General features: G+C 49.3%; 1 protein-coding gene across 11 annotated transcripts in view; it reads right to left on the minus strand.

The window, feature by feature from the left end:
* Positions 1-4104: 4104 nt before the first annotated feature.
* The window catches only part of LOC110530883 (zinc finger FYVE domain-containing protein 9), a 46474-nt gene continuing 26610 nt past the window's right edge, over positions 4105-23968 (minus strand). For 5 of the 11 annotated variants that reach the window (XM_090182964.1, XM_090182963.1, XM_090182961.1 and 2 more), the window contains exons 5-19: positions 23717-23816; positions 19710-19886; positions 19430-19593; positions 16141-16273; positions 15749-15871; positions 14999-15154; positions 12986-13210; positions 12815-12897; positions 12531-12635; positions 10094-10244; positions 9798-9872; positions 9149-9311; positions 8329-8434; positions 7903-8085; positions 4105-7135 (exon numbers count right to left, since the gene is read on the minus strand). In XM_090182964.1, coding sequence (XP_090039090.1) covers positions 6974-7135; positions 7903-8085; positions 8329-8434; positions 9149-9311; positions 9798-9872; positions 10094-10244; positions 12531-12635; positions 12815-12897; positions 12986-13210; positions 14999-15154; positions 15749-15871; positions 16141-16273; positions 19430-19593; positions 19710-19886; positions 23717-23816 — 2106 coding nt within the window. In that variant the 3' untranslated portion in view covers positions 4105-6973. The remainder of the gene's footprint in view (positions 7136-7902; positions 8086-8328; positions 8435-9148; positions 9312-9797; positions 9873-10093; positions 10245-12530; positions 12636-12814; positions 12898-12985; positions 13211-14998; positions 15155-15748; positions 15872-16140; positions 16274-19429; positions 19594-19709; positions 19887-23716; positions 23817-23968) is intronic. The other 6 variants (XM_090182969.1, XM_090182970.1, XM_036986705.2 and 3 more) reach the window with 3 other exon arrangements.

Genomic DNA, 23968 nt, shown 5'->3' on the forward strand with positions numbered 1-23968 from the left:
GATTTTATTTAGAATTCAAGGCACACTTAACCAGCATGGCTACCACAGCATTCTGCAGTGATACACCATCCCATGTGGTTTGCGCTTAGTGGGATTATAATTGGTTTTTCCACAGGACAATGACCCAAAACACACCTCCAGGCTGTGTCAGGGCTATTTGACCAAGAAGGAGAGTGATGGAGTGCTGCATCAGATGACCTGGCCTCTGCAGTCAAAAAAGCATTCCTCATGAAGCTGGTTGAGAGAATGCCAAGAGTGTGCAAAGCTGTCATCAAGGCTGGCTAAATATAAAATATATTTAATTGTTTAACACTTCTTTGGTTACTACATGATTACATTTGTCATCACTATTATTCTACAAATGTAGGAAATAGTACAAATCAAGAAAAACCCTTGAATGAAGTTTGTCCAACCTTGTGACTTTCATAAACAGCAGAAAAAGAAACGTCCCTTTTTCAGGACCCTGTCTTTCAAAAGATAAATGGATTTTTCAAATTAACTTCACAGTTCTTGTAAAATTGTAAAGTGTTTAAACACAGTTTCCCCAGGCGTGTTCAATGAATCATAAACAATTAATGAACATGCACCTATGGAACGGTCGTTAAGACACTTAACAGCTTACAGACGGAAGGCAATTAAGGTCACAGTTATGAAAACTTAGGACACTAAAGAGGCCTTTCTACTGACTCTGAAAAACACCAAAAGAAAGATGCCCAGGGTCCCTGCTCATCTGGATGAATGTGCCTTAGGTATGCTGCAAGGAGGCATGAGGACTGCAGATGTGGCCACGGCAATAAATTGCAATGTCCGTACTGTGAGACGCCTAAGACAGCGCTACAGGGAGACAGGATGGACAGCTGATCATCCTCGTAGTGGCAGACCACGTGTAACAACACCTGCACAGGATCGTTACATCCGAACATCACACCTGCGGGACAGGTACAGGATGGCAACAACTGCCCGAGTTACACCAGGAACACACAATCCCTCCATCAGTGCTCAGACTGTCCACAATAGGCTGAGAGAGGCTGGACTGAAGGCTTGTAGGCCTGTTGTAAGGCAGGTATTTATCAGACATCACCAGCATCAATGTCGCCTATGGGCACAAACCCCCCGCCATCGCTGGACCAGACAGGACTGGGAAAAAAAGTGCAGTTCAGGGGTGATGGTCGGATTTGCGCTCATTGTCGAAGGAATGAGCGTTATACTGAGGCCTGTACTCTGAAGCGGGATCGATTTGGAGGTGGAGGGTCCGTCATGGTCTGGAGCGGTGTGTCACAGCATCATCAGACTGAGCTTGTTGTCATTGCAGGCAACTTCTACGCTGTGCGTTACAGGGAAGACATCCTCCTCCCTCATGTGGTACCCTTCCTGCAGGCTCATCCTGATGCAGCCCACTGTGTTCTTGGGGACCTTCAATGCTGCAGACATTTTTTGGTACCCTTCCCCCAGATCTGTGCCTCGACACAATCCAATATCCCAGAGCTCTACGGACAATTCCTTCAACCTCATGGCTTGGTTTTCTGTCTGACATGCACTGTCAACTGTGGGACCTTATATAGACAGGTGTGTGCCTTTCCAAATCATGTCCAATCAATTGAATTTACCACAGGTGGACTCCAATCAAGTTCTAGAAACATCTCAAGGATGATCAATGGAAACAGGATGCACCTGAGCTCAATTTCGAGTCTCATAACAACAGGTCTGAATACTTGTGTAAAGAAGGAGTCTTGTTTTTTAAAACATTTTAATACATTTGCAAAAAATTCTAAAAGACCTGTTTTCACTTTGTCCTTATGGGGTATTGTGATGTCATTATGGGGTATTGTGATGTCATTATGGGGTATTGTGTTGTCATTATGGGGTATTGTGTGTAGATGGATGAGGGAAATGTTTTATTGAATCCATTCTAGAATAAGGCTGTAACATAAAACAAAATGTGGAAAAAGTCTGAATTATTTCCGAATGCACTGTACCTCGATATACAGAGAACATCTAAGGACATTGAGTACATCGCTACTATCATCATATTGTCAACTGATTACTTATAATCAATGCAGTCACATCTCCCCAAAATATCCTTTTTAATTGAATGTTTCTCATCAAAACGCAAACTTTCGCACCTCTGCTCCAATATGTTTCCCCCCTCCAATGTTCCCCCCCTCCAATATGGTCCCCCCTCCGCTCCAATGTTTCCCCCCTCCGCTCCAATGTTTCCCCCCTCCGCTCCAATATGTTCCCCCCTCCGCTCCAATATGTCCCCCCCTCCGCTCCAATATGTTCCCCCCCCTCCGCTCCAATATGTTCCCCCCCTCCAATATGTTCCCCCCCCTCCAATATGTCCCCCCCTCCGCTCCAATATGTCCCCCCCTCCGCTCCAATGTCCCCCCCTCCGCTCCAATGTCCCCCCCTCCGCTCCAATATGTCCCCCCCTCCGCTCCAATATGTCCCCCCCTCCGCTCCAATATGTCCCCCCCCTCCGCTCCAATATGTCCCCCCCCTCCGCTCCAATATGTCCCCCCCCTCCGCTCCAATATGTCCCCCCCCTCCGCTCCAATATGTTCCCCCCCTCCGCTCCAATATGTTCCCCCCCCCGCTCCAATATGTTCCCCCCCCCCCGCTCCAATATGTTCCCCCCCCCCGCTCCAATATGTTCCCCCCCCCGCTCCAATATGTCCCCCCCCCCCCCCGCTCCAATATGTTCCCCCCCCCCCCCGCTCCAATATGTTCCCCCCCCGCTCCAATATGTTCCCCCCCCCCGCTCCAATATGTTCCCCCCCCCCGCTCCAATATGTTCCCCCCCCTCCGCTCCAATATGCCCTCCCCCCCCCCCCCCCCGCTCCAATATGCCCTCCCCCCCCGCTCCAATATGCCCTCCCCCCCCTCGCTCCAATATGCCCTCCCCCCCTCGCTCCAATATGCCCTCCCCCCCTCGCTCCAATATGCCCTCCCCCCCTCGCTCCAATATGCCCTCCCCCCCTCGCTCCAATATGCCCTCCCCCCCTCGCTCCAATATGCCCTCCCCCCCTCCGCTCCAATATGTCCCCCCCCCCCGCTCCAATATGTTCCCCCCCCCGCTCCAATATGTTCCCCCCCCCGCTCCAATATGTTCCCCCCCCCTCCGCTCCAATATGCCCCCCCCCCCCCGCTCCAATATGCCCTCCCCCCCCGCTCCAATATGTTCCCCCCCCCGCTCCAATATGCCCTCCCCCCCCCCGCTCCAATATGCCCTCCCCCCCTCGCTCCAATATGCCCTCCCCCCCTCGCTCCAATATGCCCTCCCCCCCTCGCTCCAATATGCCCTCCCCCCCTCGCTCCAATATGCCCTCCCCCCCTCGCTCCAATATGCCCTCCCCCCCTCGCTCCAATATGCCCTCCCCCCCTCGCTCCAATATGCCCTCCCCCCCTCGCTCCAATATGCCCTCCCCCCCTCGCTCCAATATGCCCTCCCCCCCTCCGCTCCAATATGCCCTCCCCCCCTCCGCTCCAATATGCCCTCCCCCCCTCCGCTCCAATATGCCCTCCCCCCTCCGCTCCAATATGCCCTCCCCCCCTCCGCTCCAATATGCCCTCCCCCCCTCCGCTCCAATATGCCCTCCCCCCCTCCGCTCCAATATGCCCTCCCCCCCTCCGCTCCAATATGCCCTCCCCCCCTCGCTCCAATATGCCCTCCCCCCCTCCGCTCCAATATGCCCTCCCCCCCCTCCGCTCCAATATGCCCTCCCCCCCCTCCGCTCCAATATGCCCTCCCCCCCTCCGCTCCAATATGCCCTCCCCCCCTCCGCTCCAATATGCCCTCCCCCCCTCCGCTCCAATATGCCCTCCCCCCCTCCGCTCCAATATGCCCTCCCCCCCCGCTCCAATATGCCCTCCCCCCCCGCTCCAATATGCCCTCCCCTCCCGCTCCAATATGCCCCCCCCGCTCCAATATGTCCCCCCCCTCCGCTCCAATATGCCCCCCCCCCCTCCGCTCCAATATGCCCCCCCCCCCTCCGCTCCACTTGGTTCTAATGTTTATTTTAAAGAGACTTCAGTGTACAGCTTATAGGTTCTAGTGTGACATCCCTGAATGTGTATTTGGGAGGGGAAAAAAAGGAAAGATGCTTTTAACTTTTATATACATTTTTATTATACTACAGTTTGATAGACTGGTTTAGACATTTGTAGTGAACAGTAAGATGTACAGGGTTTTTGGCTTTTCATACAGATGTATTTATTTGTTGATTGATGATATCAAAATGTTAAAATTAAGAAGAAAACCAGGATTTTCTGAAAATCCAGCCATGTTCAAGGCTGATTCAATGGATGTTTTTGTGTTGGACTCAATCCACACAACGGCAGAATATTGTCTGCAGAGAAGTTGGATTGCTCTCGTCACCATTGCGAGCTTGTTTAGTTGGTTTCTGTATACATGCAGTACGAGTTCTGGTAGAAGTCTGTTTAATTCAATAACAAAATGCTACCATCAAGAAAAACAATTACACCTTCGGGTAATGCACACCTGAAGTAATGCCAAGGGAGGGAGGGGAGTCAAAAGGGTGTGTTCACTAGTGTACACCGTAAGCAAACGGGAAATGATTGGTCATAACAAGAGAGTTTCTATTGGACCATTTTAGGTAGGTCCCGCGCCGTTTCGTTTGGTTCCAATACATCCATGGAAAATCTTGGGACCAAAATAAATCTTTAAAATGTTTCCTATTGAAGTTGCACTGACACACACAATGACAATGATCGTCCCCCTCTCCAGAAAACTGGGTGCTGTTCATTAGGGGATGTTACAGAAAATATTTTTGCAAAAGACACCAAAAAAAAAAAAAAAAAAAAAGACTGTTTCTTATTGGACAACTCCAACGCCGTATTAAATTAGCGCAAAACGTTTTGCAGTGGAAAATGAAAACAAGTGTTCCTCATTGGACAGATAGTTCAGTTAGTCCCTTCCTGTCACAGTCTGTTTTCTTCCGTTTGGTGCCTAAATGAACACGACCCAGGAGTTATGAAACCCTCCAACAATAACCATTTTAATGTAATTTGTCCATAGCAGTTTGTTTATTCATTGTCCTCATTATACTACGTCCTCAATACTGTCCTGCCAACCACATTTATTTTATCGTGACAATAAAATGACTCTCTTTAATACATATGGTATACAAACGTATACCTTAAATGATGTTTGTCAATGCATCTCCTGCAGATATTCATGCGTGATTGTCTGAGTTTACAGATGAGACTTGTCTATCGATCTATCGTAGCGCTGCTCGTTCATATCGTAGGGTTATTGTTTTTTACCAACAAAACCACAATGGTCATGTCTCAAGTACTTAATAATATATTGATCTTTGTTTACACACAACTTCCGATTTACCGTCACTATCTTTACGAAATGTCCGCATGTCTATTGGGGGGGGGTCTGCCAAATTTAAATCGACAAAAATAAAGACCTTACAGTTTCTCATCCTCAAGAACAGAACTACATTATTCTTACAAATCTGTTTAGGTCCTTATTCACACAGCAGAGGGCAGTCCTGGGCTGGGCTGTATCCCAAATCTATGGACCCCTATCCCTTATATAGCTCACGACTTTTCACCAAAGGCCTATGGGGTCAAGTTGTGCCCTAAATAAGGGAGTAGGATGCTGTGCTGCGTCTCTGCTACAGGAGGATCTAGTGAGACAACTACAATTGTGCTGCCTAGAAAACATTCCAACAGCACAACTAGAGCAAACAAACTGTAGTCGGTCCGCGTCAGGAAATAAAGAATCTGGTGATCATTGGATAAAGCTAAAAGAGGCCAGACTTAAGACCCGAGGAGAGTCCTTCCTTTTCTTGCATCCTTCCTTCAATCATTCCTTAAACCCTTCCTTCCTCTGTGAAGAGTTGTGCCTGCAGGCACTGACACTGAGCACCGGGGTGCAAATGAAACCGCATCAACAGGAGGATGGCTTCCTCCTTCTCCACATATCTGAGTTTCTTTAATCTTCCTAGCTCACCGGACCGCGTGAAGTCCCTGTCAGCGGAGATCGAAGCGCCGTTTCATCAGGCAGAGCTCTGGACACCTCTCCATCAGGTCCTCAGAGCACCCCCATGCTACAACAAGGCCTTCAGAGAATACATTTCCCAGAGTGCAGTGCTTCTGCTTTGTCCTCTAGCTACCACAGTGGAACTGGAATGCTACTCAGACTTCCTGGATCATGTGATCTGGTCCAAGGACAGAGAAGAGATGGTGCATAGGTGGAGTAGAGGGACGCTAGCTAGCTGGTAGCTAAGCAGCAGAGCTAACTGTCCGTCTGGTGAAGGGATAGCAACATTAGCTAGCTGGTAGCTAACCAGCAGAGCTAGCTGTGCATCTGGTGAATGGATAGCAACATTAGCTAGCTGGTAGCCAACCAGCAGAGCTAGCTGTCCGTCTGGTGAAGGGATAGCAACATTAGCTAGCTGGTCTCTAACCAGCAGAGCTAGCTGTCCGTCTGGTGAAGGGATAGCAACATTAGCTAGCTGGTAGCCAACCAGCAGAGCTAGCTGTCCGTCTGGTGAAGGGATAGCAACATTAGCTAGCTGGTAGCTAACCAGCAGAGCTAGCTGTCCGTCTGGTGAAGGGACAGTAACATTAGCTAGCTGGTAGCTAACCAGCAGAGCTAGCTGTCCGTCTGGTGAAGGGATAGCAACATTAGCTAGCTGGTAGCCAACCAGCAGAGCTAGCTGTCCGTCTGGTGAAGGGATAGCAACATTAGCTAGCTGGTAGCTAACCAGCAGAGCTAGCTGTCCGTCTGGTGAAGGGACAGTAACATTAGCTAGCTGGTAGCTAACCAGCAGAGCTAGCTGACCGTCTGGTGAAGGGACAGTAACATTAGCTAGCTGCCCTGCTCAGTTTTCAGCCCCTCTGAAGGGATGGGAGGCGAGGCAGAATGGGTTGGGGGGAAAAAAAAGAGGTGGTGGCAGAGAGAAAGGGAGAACCAGGAGTCCGTTGCATCCGTCTCCTAGGAGATAATCTCCAGGATGTAGAAAACCAGCTCCATGATGACAGGGCCCTCACTGAGTTGACATGCCCCGCTGTGGATGACAGGGATCAGGGTACTGTCCAGGTCGCTCAGGTAACGGGGGAGGAGAGGCTGGCCGTTACTGCCCGCCAGGTAACCCACCTAGCAACAGGACAGAGACAGGTAGTTATGATTGATCGATCTATTGATCTATTGTCATGGAAATTCTACACAATGTTGTGGAAATTACCACTTGAAGTCAATCTTAAATTAATCTTTTTTTTTTTTTTTAATTGTCGGCGCGCACCATAGTGAAGGTCTGTCAGAAGCTCAAACGGGACGGTCCCGTTAGTTCCCTTATATACTGACAAGTCATATTTGCATGATTTAGCTTATTCATCAATTCATAATTGATTAAAGTTTGTTTCATTCATCTGACAGACCAATGCCACACGAGGCTTCTTCTCTCCAAGCGGGAGACCTTGAAACTTAGATATTTTTCATTCTCAAAAAAAGGTCTGGGCGTCCTGCCAAATTGCAGATACTGAAGTGAGGATTCATTCGTTCAGTCACTTGCATGAACACAGAAATGGGTTATTAGAACAGCACATGAATAGAACACAGAAATGTATTGAAAAAGCACAAGAAAAATTTCCAATCAATCTATCCTGGGCGCGCGTGCACACACACACACACACAGGTTACTGTAGAACACAGCTACATTACTCTGTCACCTAGTCTGGAACAAAGTCATCACAAACAGCTTGTTGTTCCTTACCCTGGTTTAGAAGACAATTAACAGATGCTTTGGCTGCCCTGATTGGCAGAAATCGTGTCAATAGCATTTACCCCTTGCTCTGCTGTCACAAGGGACTCTGGATTGTACCTTTGATGAAAATATAATAAAACATTTAAAAAAAAACATCTACCTGATCTGAGTCGAGGGTGACGCGTAGGCTCAGCTTGGCCATGCCATCCTCCTTCAACAGTTTCAGGTGAGGGCACAACGCCACACAGAACGCCCTCGCTACGTTCTCCGTCAAACGGCTGTGATCAGCAGGGTCACTCAGACCGTTGGGCTGAGCCTGGTCATCACTCTGGAGGTAGAACACCTGGAGAGAGAGAGCGAGAGGGGGAAATTAGACATCAATATTTCCAACACCAATCCATTCCTTTTAAATCCATGAAGGGGAATGAACCATCCCTTCAGAGGGGCTGAACTTCTGGGGAGAAGCCTCGCCTCCCATCCCTTCAGAGGAGCTGAACCTCTGGGGAGAAGCCTCGCCTCCCATCCCTTCAGAGGAGCTGAACCTCTGGGGAGAAGGGTGAAGGGAGGATGACAACACGTTACATACCTCTGTCCAGCGGATGACCTTCCCGTTGGCCTTGAACTCCGACCCTTGGAAGATCTTCACACTAGTGATGGACTCCATAGACTTCCCATCGATAGGACTGATCACTCTGTGTTGGGGGGGGGGGGGGGGGGGGTATAGTTAACATTTACTGTCAGTCATAGATGGACACAAGAAAGGCAGAGAGTACTGTATTTAAATAAATAAAAATTGTCCAAATCGATCCCTAACCTCCAGCCACTCCTGTAGATTGAGAGACAGGATTGGATCGTTGGAAGAAATATTGCAACATTACCTTGTCACCCACCCAATCAGAAGACAAGATTAAGCTATTACTAAATGGCTTACAGTGGGGCAAAAAAGTATTTAGTCAGCCACCAATTGTGCAAGTTCTCCCACTTAAAAAGATGAGAGGCCTGTAATTTTCATCATAGGTACACTTCAACTATGACAGACGAAATTAGAAAAAAAATCCAGAAAATCACATTGTAGGATTTTTTATGAATTTATTTGCAAATTATGGTGGACAAACAAGCAAGATTTCTGGCTCTCACAGACCTGTAACTTCTTCTTTAAGAGGCTCCTCTGTCCTCCACTCGTTACATCTATTAATGGCACCTGTTTGAACTTGTTATCAGTATAAAAGACACCTGTCCACAATATAAGCAGCATACCTACTGTGAAGCATCCCTCTACTTCCTCCCTCCCTTCTCCTTGCCTCTCCCTCCACTTCCTCCCTTCTCTCCCTCCTTGCCTCTCCCTCCACTCCCTCTCCCTGCCTCTTCCTCCCTGCCTCTCCCTCCACCTCTCCCTCTCCCCTTACCCCTTGTTGAAGTTGATGTCATCTTCTATCCACTGTATGTGAACATGTTCCTGCCTGTCCTCCTGGTCGACCAGGCCACAGGTGATACTGAAGTCCTTCATGTCCCTCAGGGCTTGCCGTAGAGCGTCCATAGTCTCTCCTGTGATCTGCACCATCACACCGTCTACAGGGGAACAGGTATATCACCCCCCCGTCTACAGGCGAACGACAGGTATATCACCCCCCCCCCCCACGTCTACAGGGGAACAACAGGTATATCACCACCACCCCCCCCCCCCCCCGTCTACAGCGGAACAACAGGTATATCACCACCCCCCCCCCCCGTCTACAGGGGAACAACAGGTATATCACCACCCCCCCCCCCCCCGTCTACAGCGGAACCACGGTGTAATTTAAACCCCTGATGACAGTGGGTAATATAGGTGATAGGTAGACATTGGTGATACCTGTAAACCCAAACCACTAATGTAGCGTAACAGGTGGGTACATCCTATTAACAAAATAACAAGGTGGTTACATCCTATTAAGAAATTAACAGGTGGGTACATCCTATTTAAGAAAATAACAGGTGGGTGGGTACGTCCTATTAAGAAAATAACAAGGTGGGTACATCCTATTAAGAAAATAACAGGTGGGTAAACGGGAGTACCTTCAACAATGCTGGTCTTGGCCAGTTGTCCTGCCTTGAGAGAACCACTGAACACGAAGAAGCAGGCGCCGGTCACTGGAAGAAAAACAACAAATACTGGTTTTAAAATCGGCATGACATTTCCATATAAATCGTAAGCCATCTGAAGGGGCGGGATTCAACACTAACGCCATCTGAAGGGGCGGGGTTCAACACTAACGCCATCTGAAGGGGCGGGGTTCAACACTAACGCCACCTATGGTTTTGTTAGTCCACTTCCCAGACTATGACTCCACGTTGTTGTGTGTCGACCCTACCTTTGCGTGGTTGATGGTGAATGCTGATGGCCTGTGTCTGGTAGTTTCCGTCATCGTTCTGTACACACACCAGGTGGGAGTCGGCCCGCTCGTTGAAACACGCCCCCATGGCCAAGACGTGCTCATTGGACTTGTTCATAGCCTTCATTAGCTGCAAGGGGACATAAATACTTGTTCATAGCCTCCATTAGCTGGAGGGGGACAGAGAACGTGGTTGTGTCATTAAAAAAGGGTCCCAATCTGTCATGTCACTGGACGAACCCTGTCACTTGTTCATAACGAGGCTAGAAATAACATTTCATTGGTCTCTGTTGTAGCTGTGAAAAAAAAATCATATTAAATTAAACCAATAGCATGCCCTGGAGTGTAGAGGTTTGGGGAAATGGGGTTGGGACAAAGACCCTCTAAACCAGATCACTTCTGCCTGTTCAAACGTGGTTACAGTATGAACAGGACTCTAAATTAGATCCGATTTCTTTATTCCCGCCCCCCCCCCCCCCCCCCCACCAGAGGTCTTGGCTGATTTCTTTTTATTTTCCAAGGGCGCTGTACTGCAGCGCCAGCTGTGCCATCAGAGTCCCTGGGTTCGCGCCCAGGCTCTGTCGTAACCGGCCGCGACCGGGAGGTCCATGGGGCGACGCACAATTGGCCACAATTGGCCTCCTCCGTAGCCGACAGGGCAAGCGGCTCCTCCTCCGTAGCCGACAGGGCAAGCGGCTCCTCCTCCGTAGCCGACAGGGCAAGCGGCTCCTCCTCCGTAGCCGACAGGGCAAGCGGCTCCTCCTCCGTAGCCGACAGGGCAAACGGCTCCTCCGTAGCCGACAGGGCAAGCGGCTCCTCCTCCGTAGCCGACAGGGCAAGCGGCTCCTCCTCCGTAGCCGACAGGGTAAACGGCTAGTTAGCAATGGGGAAGCAAGAGAGTTGCCTGTGGCGATATGTATAATCGGAGGCGGAGCCTGTCTGCCCACACTTATCCCCCCACAGCTCACCAGCTGATATAGGCCGTGTGTATTAGGTGTGGCTCGTCCTTCCCACTGCTGAACAGGACTGCGCATCTCTGCTGCTAATATTAACCTCTAGTGACTCCCAAACCCGCATGCGGGAGCATAATCATCGCCTGAAACTAATTAGCATAACGCAACGGACATAAATATCCCTAGAAAATATTCCTATTTATGAAAATCACAAATGAAATATATTGAGACACAGCTTAGCCTTTTGTTAATCACCCTGTCGTCTAAGATTTTCAAAATATGCTCTACAGCCAAAGCTAGACAAGCATTTGTGTAAGTTTATCGATAGCCTAGCATAGCATTATGCCTTGCTAGCAGCAGGCAACCTTGTCACGGAAATCAGAAAACCAATCAAATTAAATCGTTTACCTTTGATGAACTTCAGATGTTTTCACTCACGAGACTCCCAGGTAGATAGCCAAAGTTAATTTTTTCCCCAAAAATTATTTTTGTAGGCGAAACAGCTCCGTTTGTTCTTCACGTTTGGCTGAGAAATCGCCCGGAAATTGCGGTCACCACAACGCCGAAAAATATTCCAAATTAGCTCCATAATATCGACAGAAACATGGCAAACGTTGTTTAGAATCCATCCTCAAGGTGTTTTTCTAATATCTATTCGATAGTATATCCGTCGGGACAATTCGTTTTTCACTAGGACCGAATGGAGTAATGGCTACCTCTGTATTTTACGCGAGAATCTCTCTCGGAGCCACCATGTGACCACTTACGCAATGTGGCCGTCTACGGCTATTCTTCAACAGAAATGCGTAAAACTACATCACAATGCTGTAGACACCTTGGGGAATACGTAGAAAGTGTAAGCTCGTTGATGGTACATTCACAGCTGAATAGGGAGTCATTGGAACGCAGCGCTTTCAAAACCTGGGGCACTTCCGGATTGGATTTTTCTCAGGCTTTCGCCTGCAACATCAGTTCTGTTATACTCACAGACAATATATTTACTGTTTTAGAAACAATAGAGTGTTTTCTATCGAAAGCTGTCAATTATATGCATATTCTAGCATCTTGTCCTGACAAAATATCCCGTTTAAAACGGGAACAGTTTTTTTTCCAAAAATGAAAATACTGCCCCCTAGCAACTTAATTGTGTTCATTAGCAAAAAGCTCCCACTCATTACAAAAAACTCTTGTCCAGTCCACTTAGTCACAGAGAAGATTGTCTTAAGTCAATTGCCACTGAAAAATTAAGTGTCCTATGAATATGACTCACTATTTTTGTTGATGAAATTAACACGGGTCTGTTGCCTCTGGTTGAGGAGCATGGCGACTAATGACTGGCTGGGAACATAACTGCAAAGGGGGGGGGGGGGGGGGGGGTGATTGGTTGAGCCCCCCCTGAGTAGGAATCTGATCTGATTGGCTAAGCCCCACTGGGAACTAATATGATTGGTTGAGAGCCTCACCTCGTTGTATCGGTTGCTGGGGATCTTGATGCAGGTCTTCTTCACCTCCATGTCCACCACTAGACCCTTCACCATGGACAACGTGTACTGGTAGTTACGGAAGTCCTGTAGGTACATTATATTATATAGACCCTTCACCAGGGACAACGTGTACTGGTAGTTAGGGAAGTGCTGCTCGTCAACACAAGACATTGAGGCCAAAAAAAAATAACAAAAAGATATAAAATCAGAAAGTAAACAAAACACTTAAAATCATTCAAAAGAAAAAAAAGACAAGTTCTTACTGCTAGCAGGTTCATGATGGTGTGGCCGGTCTCTCCAAAGAGGGGTTTTCTAAACCGCACACTGAACAGAGGGCAGGGGTAGACTGAAAACATAACGTAAATTACATCACTCTCTCTTCTAACAAGCCAAAAAAATATCCAGCCAAAAGAAAGCAATGCCTCTGTACTCACATCTGTACTCTGCACCCAGCCGGAACATGAGTCTGAGGGGGAACACCTTGGCCCAGGGGGTCTCCCACTTCTGCAGCAACACCCCAAACAGGTAGGGGGGGTTGGGGAGCATCAGGTCCTGGAGGGACTGGAAGGACGGGGAGACGTAGAGGAACCCTCCATGCTCCCTGCTGCCCAGGAAACTCTGGGTGAAGAACGAATGGCCCAGGTGGGTCAGGACATTACCTGGAGGGGAGGAGAGAGAAAAACGTTACCTGGATGGAAGACGGGGAGTGAGGTGAGGAGAGGAACGAGAGGCCCAGGTGGGTCAGAACGTTACCTAGAGAGGGGGAGAGGAGAGAGGAACGAGAGGCCCAGGTGGATCAGAACGTTACCTAGAGAGGGGGAGAGGCCCAGGTGGGTCAGAACGTTACCTAGAGAGAGGAGGGAGGGGAGAGAGGAACGAGAGGCCCAGGTGGGTCAGAACGTTACCTAGAGAGAGGAGGGAGGGGAGAGAGGAACGAGAGGCCCAGGTGGGTCAGAACGTTACCTAGAGAGAGGAGGGAGGGGAGAGAGGAACGAGAGGCCCAGGTGGGTCAGAACGTTACCTAGAGAGAGGAGGCAGGGGAGAGAGGAACGAGAGGCCCAGGTGGGTCAGAACGTTACCTAGAGAGGGGGAGAGGGGACGAGGGGGGAGAGGAACGAGAGGCCCAGGTGAGTCAGAACATTACCTGGCTCCAGGACCAGTAGACCAAAGAACTATTTACAGACAATCCAACAAATTTGGATGACATGAAAGTTGGCTAAACGGCATTGGCATCCATGAGTGGATGAGGCAGTGACCAGACACCAGTCCTGAGTCATGGAAGACATAACCACTACTAATAATGTAGTCTTGTAAGGAGGTGCCCCCTTCCACTGTAATACCCCTGGGCCCCGAGTGAGTGATGCCAACCAGTCGGTGCCATGCTGGCATGTGTCCCTGGTGAATTAGCAACTCTGATTGGCTATGTTCAACTGTCCATTTACTGTTGACTTCCATGACTGTATGGTGACAGTCTCTTTATGAAGGCCGCGAGGCCACCGCGGGCCTATGAAGGCCACCGCGGGCCCAATGTATCATTATGGGGTATTGTGTGTAGATGGGTGAGCATTTTTATAGGAGGGTCTCTCTCCAGGAAGAAGGTTGGGCAGGCCTGATTTAGATAATCCACAACGCTAGAACTGCTAAGGACGATGATGCAACATTCTCTCCATCACCGTACTGACTGACTAGGACTGAACCAGCAAGGACACAAACAATATGTCTGTCATCCCCACAGACTGTCGTCTTTCCCCTGGTTCCGCTGTGTATATCTAAACAACAACAGCCTGAGGCACAGAGACATCAATGTCACACAATATTTTAACCCGCAGCATAAGGTGGTGAGACAGACGCGGCGTCCAAAATGTCTCCCTAATCCCTACGTAGTGCACTTGTTTTGACCAAGTCCCACAGGGCTAGTAGTGCACTATAATAGGGAATAGGGTGCCATAGGGCTCTGGTCTAAAGTAGTGCACTATAGGAAATAGGGAGACATTTTGGATGCACACAGAACATTAGTGGGACACTACAGAGTGCCTCCTGGCAATGCTGTATAATATCACCTAAGTAGACCTCCTGGTTGAGGTAACAAAGGTATTATTATACCTGTGAAGGCCTGGTAGAGATGTAAAATATCTTAGTAGGCCTCCTGGTGGAGGTCTATTGATGGAGGTACATTATACTAACCTGTGAGGGCTTCCTGATGGAGGAATATTATACTAACCTGTGAGGGCCTCCTGATGGAGGTACATTATACTAACCTGTGAGGGCCTCCTGATGGAGGTACATTAAACTAACCTGTGAGGGCCTCCTGATGGAGGAATATTATACTAACCTGTGAGGGCCTCCTGATGGAGGTACATTATACTAACCTGTGAGGGCCTCCTGATGGAGGAATATTATACATACGGTTAAGGCCTCCTGGTAGAGGTACAGTATGTTAAACTAACCTGTGAGGGCCTCCTGGTAGAGCTGTACGAAGTGGCTGAAGAGGTCTTTGGGAATGCTCTTCTCGTCAGGCAGACACTGCAGCAGCACCACCACCTCAGCCTGGCCCACTGCATGCATCCCCTTACTGGTCACATACCAACACTTCCTGTTTACGTCTACAAGGGGAGAAGGGACACCAGAGAGGGGGTTAGATACCGTAGCAGCCTAGGGGGGGAGAGGGGGTTAGATACCGTAGCAGCCTAGGGGGGGAGAGGGGGTTAGATACCGTTGCAGCCTAGGGGGGGGTTAGATACCGTAGCAGCCTAAGGGGGGGTTAGATACCGTAGCAGCCTAGGGGGGGAGAGGGGGTTAGATACCGTAGCAGCCTAGGGGGGGAGAGGGGGTTAGATACCGTAGCAGCCTAGGGGGGGAGAGGGGGTTAGATACCGTAGCAGCCTAGGGGGGGGTGAGGGGTAGATACCGTAGCAGCCTAGGGGGGGTGAGGGGTAGATACCGTAGCAGCCTAGGGGGGGAGAGGGGGTTAGATACCGTAGCAGCCTAGGGTGGGGGGAGGGGTAGATACCGTAGCAGCCTAGGGGGGGGAGAGGGGTAGATACCGTACAGTGTATAGCAGGGTTATTCACTAACCATCTCGGAGAGCTAAACACTCAGGTTCTCATTTTCTCTTTCTAGTCAGGGACAAATTCAGACCTAGGAGAGCGTACTTTCTAATCAATCACCAACAATGGAACTGGAAGACGTTAACTCACAGTTGACCAGTTTGACCATGGCCAGCAGGTTAGCATTGAGCACAAACACCAAGGGGTCAGGACCTCCCTCCTCCAGCTGCTGTATCAGAACCATCTCAGAGGGGCGCTCCTCCACAGCATAGTCTGAGGGTGGTGGGAGGAAAAACAAAAGCTTTCAAACATCTCACATCCAACCCCACTGAAGAGGGTTCCCTGTGTACATGTACCCCCAGACCCCTCCCAGCATGCAACATGGCCTAAATGAAAGCAGACCCAGACCCCTCCCAGCATGCAACATGGGCCCATGAAAGCAGACCCAGACCCCTCCCAGCATGCTACATGGGCCCATGAAAGCAGCCCCCACACAGCATACAGCAGGATCATCGACAGTGAGGATGACTGAAGTCAAGCACCTGTGCTGTGGCCTCCCGTACCTCCTTTAACTCCGGTGGAGATGAGGATGGGAGGAAGTCCGTCCTCCGGAATTAGACTGATGGAGCTGCCTACAGGGCTTCCCACTGGGGCTGCAGGGGCCGGGGACAACGCCTGGAGGGAGGGGTGTGGTTACATCATAAAGTGGTAGTTGTCAAATGCAGGTGGACTGGTGAAGTGGACAGATCTCTGCTGTGATTGGTTGTAAATACAGTGATAGAAAGTTATTTGGGCAGTGGTTCTATTCTAGAACACTGAAGTTGAATGATCTTTAGTCATGGGAAGATATCCCTTCATATTCAGTAAATAATGTGTTCCGGGGAGCCTAGGCCTTAAGAGCGTTGGGCCAATGACCGAAAAGTCCCTGGTTTGAATCCCTGAGCCGATTATCTGAAAAATCTGTTGATGTGCCCTTGAGCAAGGCACTTAAACCAAATTGTTCCTGCAAGTCACTCTGGATAAGAGACTGCTAAATGATAAAACATTTAATTATGTTAATCTGCTAAATCAACTCAAGGAAAAATAGTAACAATAAGGCTATATACAGGGTATTACAGTACAGAGTCAATGTGGAGGCTATATACAGGGTATTACGGTACAGAGTCAATGTGGAGGCTATATACAGGGTATTACGGTACAGAGTCAATGTGGAGGCTATATACAGGGTATTACGGTACCGAGTCAATGTGGAGGCTATATACAGGGTGTTACGGTACAGAGTCAATGTGGAGGCTATATACAGGGTATTACGGTACAGAGTCAATGTGGAGGCTATATACAGGGTATTACGGTACAGAGTCAATGTGGAGGCTATATACAGGGTGTTACGGTACAGAGTCAATGTGGAGGCTATATACAGGGTATTACGGTACAGAGTCAATGTGGAGGCTATATACAGGGTATTACGGTACAGAGTCAATGTGGAGGCTATATACAGGGTGTTACGGTACAGGGTCAATGTGGAGGCTATATACAGGGTGTTACAGTACAGAGTCAATGTGGAGGCTATATACAGGGTGTTACGGTACAGAGTCCATGTGGGGTAAAGGTTAGTTGAGGTAATGTAGGTAGAGGTAAAGTGTCTATGCATAGATAAACAGAGTAGCAGCAGCGTAAAAGGAATATGAATGTGTGTGGGGGGGGGGGGGTAGAAGCTGTTCAGCAGTCTGATGACTTGGTGGGTAGAAGCTGTTCAGCAGTCTGATGGCTTGGTGGGTAGAAGCTGTTCAGCAGTCTGATGGCTTGGTGGGTAGAAGCTGCTCAGCAGTCTGATGGCTTGGTGGGTAGAAGCTGTTAAGGCGCCTTTTGGTCCCAGACTTGTCGTGCGGTAGCAGAAAGAACAGTCTAGGACTGAGTAGAGGACACCGCCTGGTATAGAGGTCCTGGATGACATGAAGCTCGGCACCAGTGATGTACTGGGCGGTATGCACTACCCTAGGTAGGGCCTTGTGGTCAGATGCCAAGCAGTTACCATACCAGGTGGTGATCTAACCAGCCAGGGTGTTCTCGATGGTGCAGCTGTAGAACTTTGAGGATCTGGGGACCCATAACAAATCTTTACAGTCTCCTGAGGGAGAATTGGTGTTGTCGTGCCCTCCTCACGACTGTTGGTGTGTGTGTGTTGGGGGGGACCATGATAGGTCCTTACTGATGTGGACAGCAGCCCCATCGATGTGAATGGGAGCGAGTTTGGCCCTCCTTTTCCTGTAGTCCCTGATCAGCCCCTTTGTCTTGCTCACGTTGAGGGACAGGTTGTTGTCCTGGTACCACACTGCCAGTTCACACTGACCACCTCCCTGTAGGCTGTGTCATTGTCATCGGTGGTCAAGCCTGCCACTGTTGTGTCGTCAGCAAACTTGTTGTTGGAGTTGTGTTTGGCCACTCACTGAGTCATGGGTGCACAGGGAGTACAGGAGGGGACTAATCACGCACCCCTGAGGGGCCCCCCGTGTTGAGGATGAGCGTGGCGGATGAGTTGTTGCCTACCCTTACCACCTGGGGGCGGCCTGTCAGCAAGTCCAGGATCCAGTTGCAGAGGGAGGTGTTGAATCCCAGAGTCCTCAGCTTAGTGATGAGTTTCGTGGGCACTATGATGTTGAACGCTGAGCTGTAGTTGCGTCGTCTGTGGATCTGTTGGGGCAGTATGTGAATTGGAGTGAGTCCGTGGTTCCTGGGATGGTGGTGTTGATGTGAGCCATGACCAGACTTTCAAAGCATGTTTATGGCTACAGTGCTACGTGGGGAGGGGTAGTCGTTTAGGCAGGTTACCTTGGTTACCTTGGCGTTCTTGGGCATAGGGACTACGGTGCTCTGATTGAAACGTAGGTATTACAGAGAGAGAGAGAGAGGTTGAAAATGTCAGTGAAGACACTTGCCAGTTGGTCAGCGCATGCTCTGAGTACGCATCCTGGTAATCCGTCTGGCCCTGTGGCCTTGTGAATGTTGACCCGTTCAAAGTTGTTTGCCTTGAAGCGAGCATAGAAGGCATTTAGCTCGTCTGGTAGGTTTGCGTCAACTGGGCAGCTCGCGGCTGGGTTTCCCTTCGTAGTCCATGATTGTGTCGGGGCTTGCAAACTTCTGACCCGCATCAGAGACTGTTTAGTAGGACTTTCACATACACTGACAAAAATATGAAACATTCAGGCTTTTGAAAAGCACCCTGGTCTTTGTAGTTAAATTCTAAAAACAGGGATATCCTGGGGTGGCAGGTAGCCCAGTAACCGAAAGGTTGCTTGATCGAATCCCTGTGCAGACAAGGTCAAAATCTGTCATTCTGCCCCTGAACAAGGCAGTTAACCCCACTGTTCCTAGGCCGTCATTGTAAATAAGAATTTGTTCTTAACTGACTTGCCGAGTTAAAAAACCATTTTCATTATAAAGTCCAACCAGCATAGTGTGCCACCTTGAAGTCTGAGGGCACAGCCCCTTCATTATGGGAGCTTCGCGCAGACACATCAACGCAGCCGTTCCAGACTCAAGTCAGGAACCTTGAAGTCTGAGGGGGGGGGGGGGGGGGGGGAGTCAGGAAGACTTCGAGAGCTGGTGTCAGCCAGACTATTTTAGCACAGGGTTACAAACATCTCTCTTGGCTAAGGTCAATGCAGTGACAATTTGCCCTGCTGTGGGTTCCCTCCTAATCCTAACCCAGCTCACCAGCCCCAGGTCACCTCAGAACATCAATTTTAAACTGGAAATAGTCAACTTTTGCTAATGTTCCTCTTCAACAAACTGTAAAATAAAATACTTTTTGACCTGTGGTGCAGACCGTACCTCTGACGAATCAGCAGTGGAGGATTTGTTGGCACACTGCGAGACGGCCAATGGACGCGAGGGAGCGGGGCTGGTAGCAGGGGGCTTGGGGGATTCCGCTGCTTCCCCATTGGGTAGGATCCCGTCTGCAAAACACACCCTCCTCTGCTCCCGCGCAAGAGACCCTGTGACGCACAGACAGGACACTGTTGGTAAATACTTAAACACAGAGGAACAAATCAGAGTAAAAACTAGCGACGGTGAGATGAAAAGGTTATAACAAAGGTATGGGGATGGTTACCCTCTGAGCCGGGTGTTTTAGGAACTCCCACAGGGACCATGACGGTGGGGGGAAGGGAGGCCATCGCCCCTGAGGATTGGATCTGCTGCAGAGGTGGGATGGTACTGCAGTACTCTGCTGGGTTGTTGGGGTTAGGACTCTGGTTAGACATGTCACACATACCCTCCCTCGAATGAGCTGAGGGCAGAGAGAGACAGAGGAACAAGATAAAGGGAGAAGTAAAGGACTGAGAGACACATGCACACACACCTTACCAGTCAAAAAGTTCAGACAGACCTACATTGTAGAATTATAGTGAAGACATCAAAACTATGAAATAACATTTGGAATCATACAGTAACCAAAGAAAGTGTTAAATAAATCCAAATATATTTAAGATTCTTCAAAGTAGCCATCCTTTGCATTGACAGCTTTGCACACGCTTGGTATTCTCTCAACCAGCTTCATGAATTAGTCACCTGGAATGCATTTCAATTAACAGGTGTGCCTTGTTCATTTGTGGATTTTATTTCCTTCTTGATACGTGTGAGTTAATCAGTTGTGTTGTGACAAGATTGTCTTCTGTATACCACCCAGTCTTTTACCAAATAGGGCTAAGTCCATACCTTAAGTCAAAGGTCAGAGGGCCTCCTGAGTGGCACAGCGGTCTAAAGCACTGTCACAGTGCTAGCTGTGCCACTAGGGAATCTGGATTCGAGTCCAGGCTCCGTCACAGCCGACCGGAAGACCCATGGGGTGGCTCACAATTGGCCCAGCATTGTCCGGGTTAGGTGAGGGTTTGGCCGGCAGGAATGTCCTTGTCCCATCGCGCACACGGAACTCCTGTGGTGGGCCGGACGCGATGCACAGCGTTTCCTCCGACACATTGATGCGGCTTCCGGGTTAAGTGGGCATTGTGTCAAAAAGCAGTGCGGTTTGGATGTGTTGTGTTTCGGAGGACGCACGTCTCGCGACCTTTGCCTCTCCCGAGTCCGTACTGTAACTGCCAATTGGATAGGATTTTTTTTTTTCAAGTCTCAAAAAACCATCAAGCGCTACGAGGAAACTGGCTCTCTCCTGGATAAATTCATTAGAGGGAACTGCACCTCAAATCTTGCTTGTTTGTAGGTGACAATACTTATTTTCCACCATGATTTGCAAATAAATTCATTAAAAGTCCTACAATGTGATTTTCTGGATTTTTTTTCTCATTTGGTCTGTCATTGTTGAAGTGTACCTATGATGAAAATTACAGGCCTCTCCCATCTTTTTAAGTGGGAGAACTTGCACAATTGGCGGCTGACTAAATACTTTTTTGCCCCACTGTATTTGGATTTGTTTAACACTGTTTTGGTTACTACATGATTCCATTTGTGTTATTTCATAGTTGTGATGTCTTCACTATTATTCTACAACGTAGAAAATAGTAAAACATTAAGAAAAACCCTTGAATGAGTAGCTGTGTCCAAACTTTTGACTGGTTTTTGCTTTTGTCACTTCTAGATTAGACTACTGCGCAATGCTGTACTTTCCGGCTACCCGGATAAAGCACTAAATAAACTTCAGTTAGTGCTAAATACGGCTGCTAGAATCCTGACTAGATCCAAAAAATTTGATCATATTACTCCAGTGCTAGCCTCTCTACACTGGCTTCCTGTCAAGGCAAGGGCTGATTTCAAGGTTTTACTGCTAACCTACAAAGCATTACATGGGCTTGCTCCTACCTATCTCTCTGATTTGGTCCTGCCGTACATACCTACACGTACGCTACGGTGACAAGACGCAGGCCTCCTTACTGTCCATAGAATTTCTAAGCAAACAGCTGGAGGCAGGGCTTTCTCCTATAGAGCTCCATTTTTATGGAACGGTCTGCCTACCCATGTCAGAGACACAAACTCGGTCTCAACCTTTAAGTCTCTACTGAAGACTCATCTCTTCAGTGGGTCATATGATTGAGTGTAGTCTGGCCCAGGAGTGTGAAGGTGAATGGAAAGGCTCTGGAGCAACGAACCGCACCACCCTTGCTGTCTCTGCCTGGCCGGTTCCCCTCTCTCCACTGGGATTCTCTGCCTCTAACCCTATTACAGGGGCTGAGTCACTGGCTTACTGGTGCTCTTCCATGGCATCCCAGGGAGGGGTGCGTCACTTGAGTGGGTTGAGTCACTGACGTGATCTTCCTGTCCAGGTTGGCACCCCCCTCGGGTTCGTGTCGTGGGGGAGATCTTCGTGGAATATACTCGGCCTTGTCTCAGGGTGGTAGGTTGAATATATCCCTCTAGTGGTGTCGGGGCTGTGCTTTGGCAAAGTGGGTGGGGTTATATCCGACTCCTCCCGTCTCAGCCTCCAGTATTTATGCTGCAGTGGTTTGTGTGTCGGGGGCTAGGGTCAGTCTGTTATATCTGGAGTATTTCTCCTGTCTTATCCGGTGTCCTGTGTGAATTTAAGTATGCTCCCTCTAACTCTCTCTCCGTCTCGGAGGACCTGAGCCCTAGGACCATGTCTCAGGACTACCTGGCCTGATAACTCCTTACGGTCTGTCCCCAGTCCACCTGACCTTGCTGCTGCTCCAGCTTCAACTGTTCTGCCTGCGGCTATGGAACCCTGACCTGTTCATCGGATGTGTTACCTGTCCCAGACCTGCTGTTTTCAACTCTCTAGAGACAGCAGGAGCGGTAGAGATACTCTTAATGATCGGCTATGAAAAGCCAACTGACATTTACTCCGGAGGTGCTTTCCTGTTGCACTCTCGACAACCACTGTGACTATAATTATTTGACGCTGCTGTTCATCTATGAACGTTTGAACATCATGGCCATGTTCTGTTGTAATCTCCAGCCCTCAGAGCCTGGTTCCTCTCTAGGTTTCTTCCTAGGTTCCTGCCTTTCTAGGGAGTTTTTCCTAGCCACCGTGCTTCTACATTTGCATTGCTTACTTTTTGAGGTTTTAGACACAAAAGAAAGTATGTGGACACCCCTTCAAAGAGTGGAATCGGCCATTTCAGCCAGACCCGTTGCTGACAGGTATACAAAAACCAAGCACACAGCCATGCAATCTCCATAGACAAACATTTGCAGTAGAATGGTCTTACTGAAGAGCTCAGTGACTTTCAACGTGGCACCGTCATAGGATATTTCCAACAAGTTAGTTCGTCAAATATCTGCCCTGCTAGAGCTGCCCCCCGGTCAACTGTAAGTGCTGTTATTGTGAGGTGGAAACGTCTTGGAGCAACAACGGCTCGGCCGTGAAGTGGTAGGCCACACAAGCTCATAGAACGGGACTGACGAGTGCTGAAGCGTGTAGAACGTAAAAATATGTCCTCGGTTGCAACACTTATTACGGAGGTCCAAAACACCTCTGGAAGCAACGTCAGCACAAGAACTGTTCGTCGGGAGCTTCATTAAATGGGTTTCCATGGCTGTCGGGGACCGGGTTGATCTGGGGACCAGGTTGCTCTAGGGAGCTATAGGGGACCGGGTTGATCTAGGGAGCTCTCGGGGACCGGGTTGATCTAGGGAGCTCTCGGGGACCGGGTTGATCTAGGGAGCGCTCGGGGACCGGGTTGATCTAGGGAGCGCTCGGGGACCGGGTTGATCTAGGGAGCGCTCGGGGACCGGGTTGATCTAGGGAGCGCTCGGGGACCGGGTTGATCTAGGGAGCGCTCGGGGACCGGGTTGATCTAGGGAGCGCTCGGGGACCGGGTTGATCTAGGGAGCGCTCGGGGACCGGGTTGACCTAGGGAGCGCTCGGGGACCAGGTTGATCTAGGGAGCGCTCGGGGACCGGGTTGACCTAGGGAGCTCTTGGGGACCGGGTTGACCTAGGGAGCGCTCGGGGACCGGGTTGAAATAGGATACTTGATCAAGATCGATATAGGATCTGGAAACGTAAAACACCCAACCCCGTCTGAACCCAAGGAAGATGTACTAGTAGATGCTGATCTAGGACCAGTATTGTGTTTAAATCCTAATGGATACAATTCTAAAGGGGGTGTAGTAAGCTGATCCTAGACGAGTAGTATTAGTGACTCACCACTCAGTAGGGCAGAGTGACAGGTGATACAGACTCTGGCCTCCTTCCTGTCCATGTAAATCAGTCTGCTCCTCAGGCTGCAGCAGGCAGCACAGAACACCTGGAGAGAGAGAGACACACACAATTATATTACACCTGGAGACAGAGAGAGAGACACACACACACACACACACAATTATATTACACCTGGAGAGAGACACACACACACACACACAATTATATTACACCTGGAGAGAGACACACACACACAAT

The sequence above is a fragment of the Oncorhynchus mykiss genome, chromosome 8 (assembly GCF_057628025.1).
Source record: "Oncorhynchus mykiss isolate SJ-2025 chromosome 8, ASM5762802v1, whole genome shotgun sequence".
NCBI lineage: Eukaryota > Metazoa > Chordata > Actinopteri > Salmoniformes > Salmonidae > Oncorhynchus > Oncorhynchus mykiss.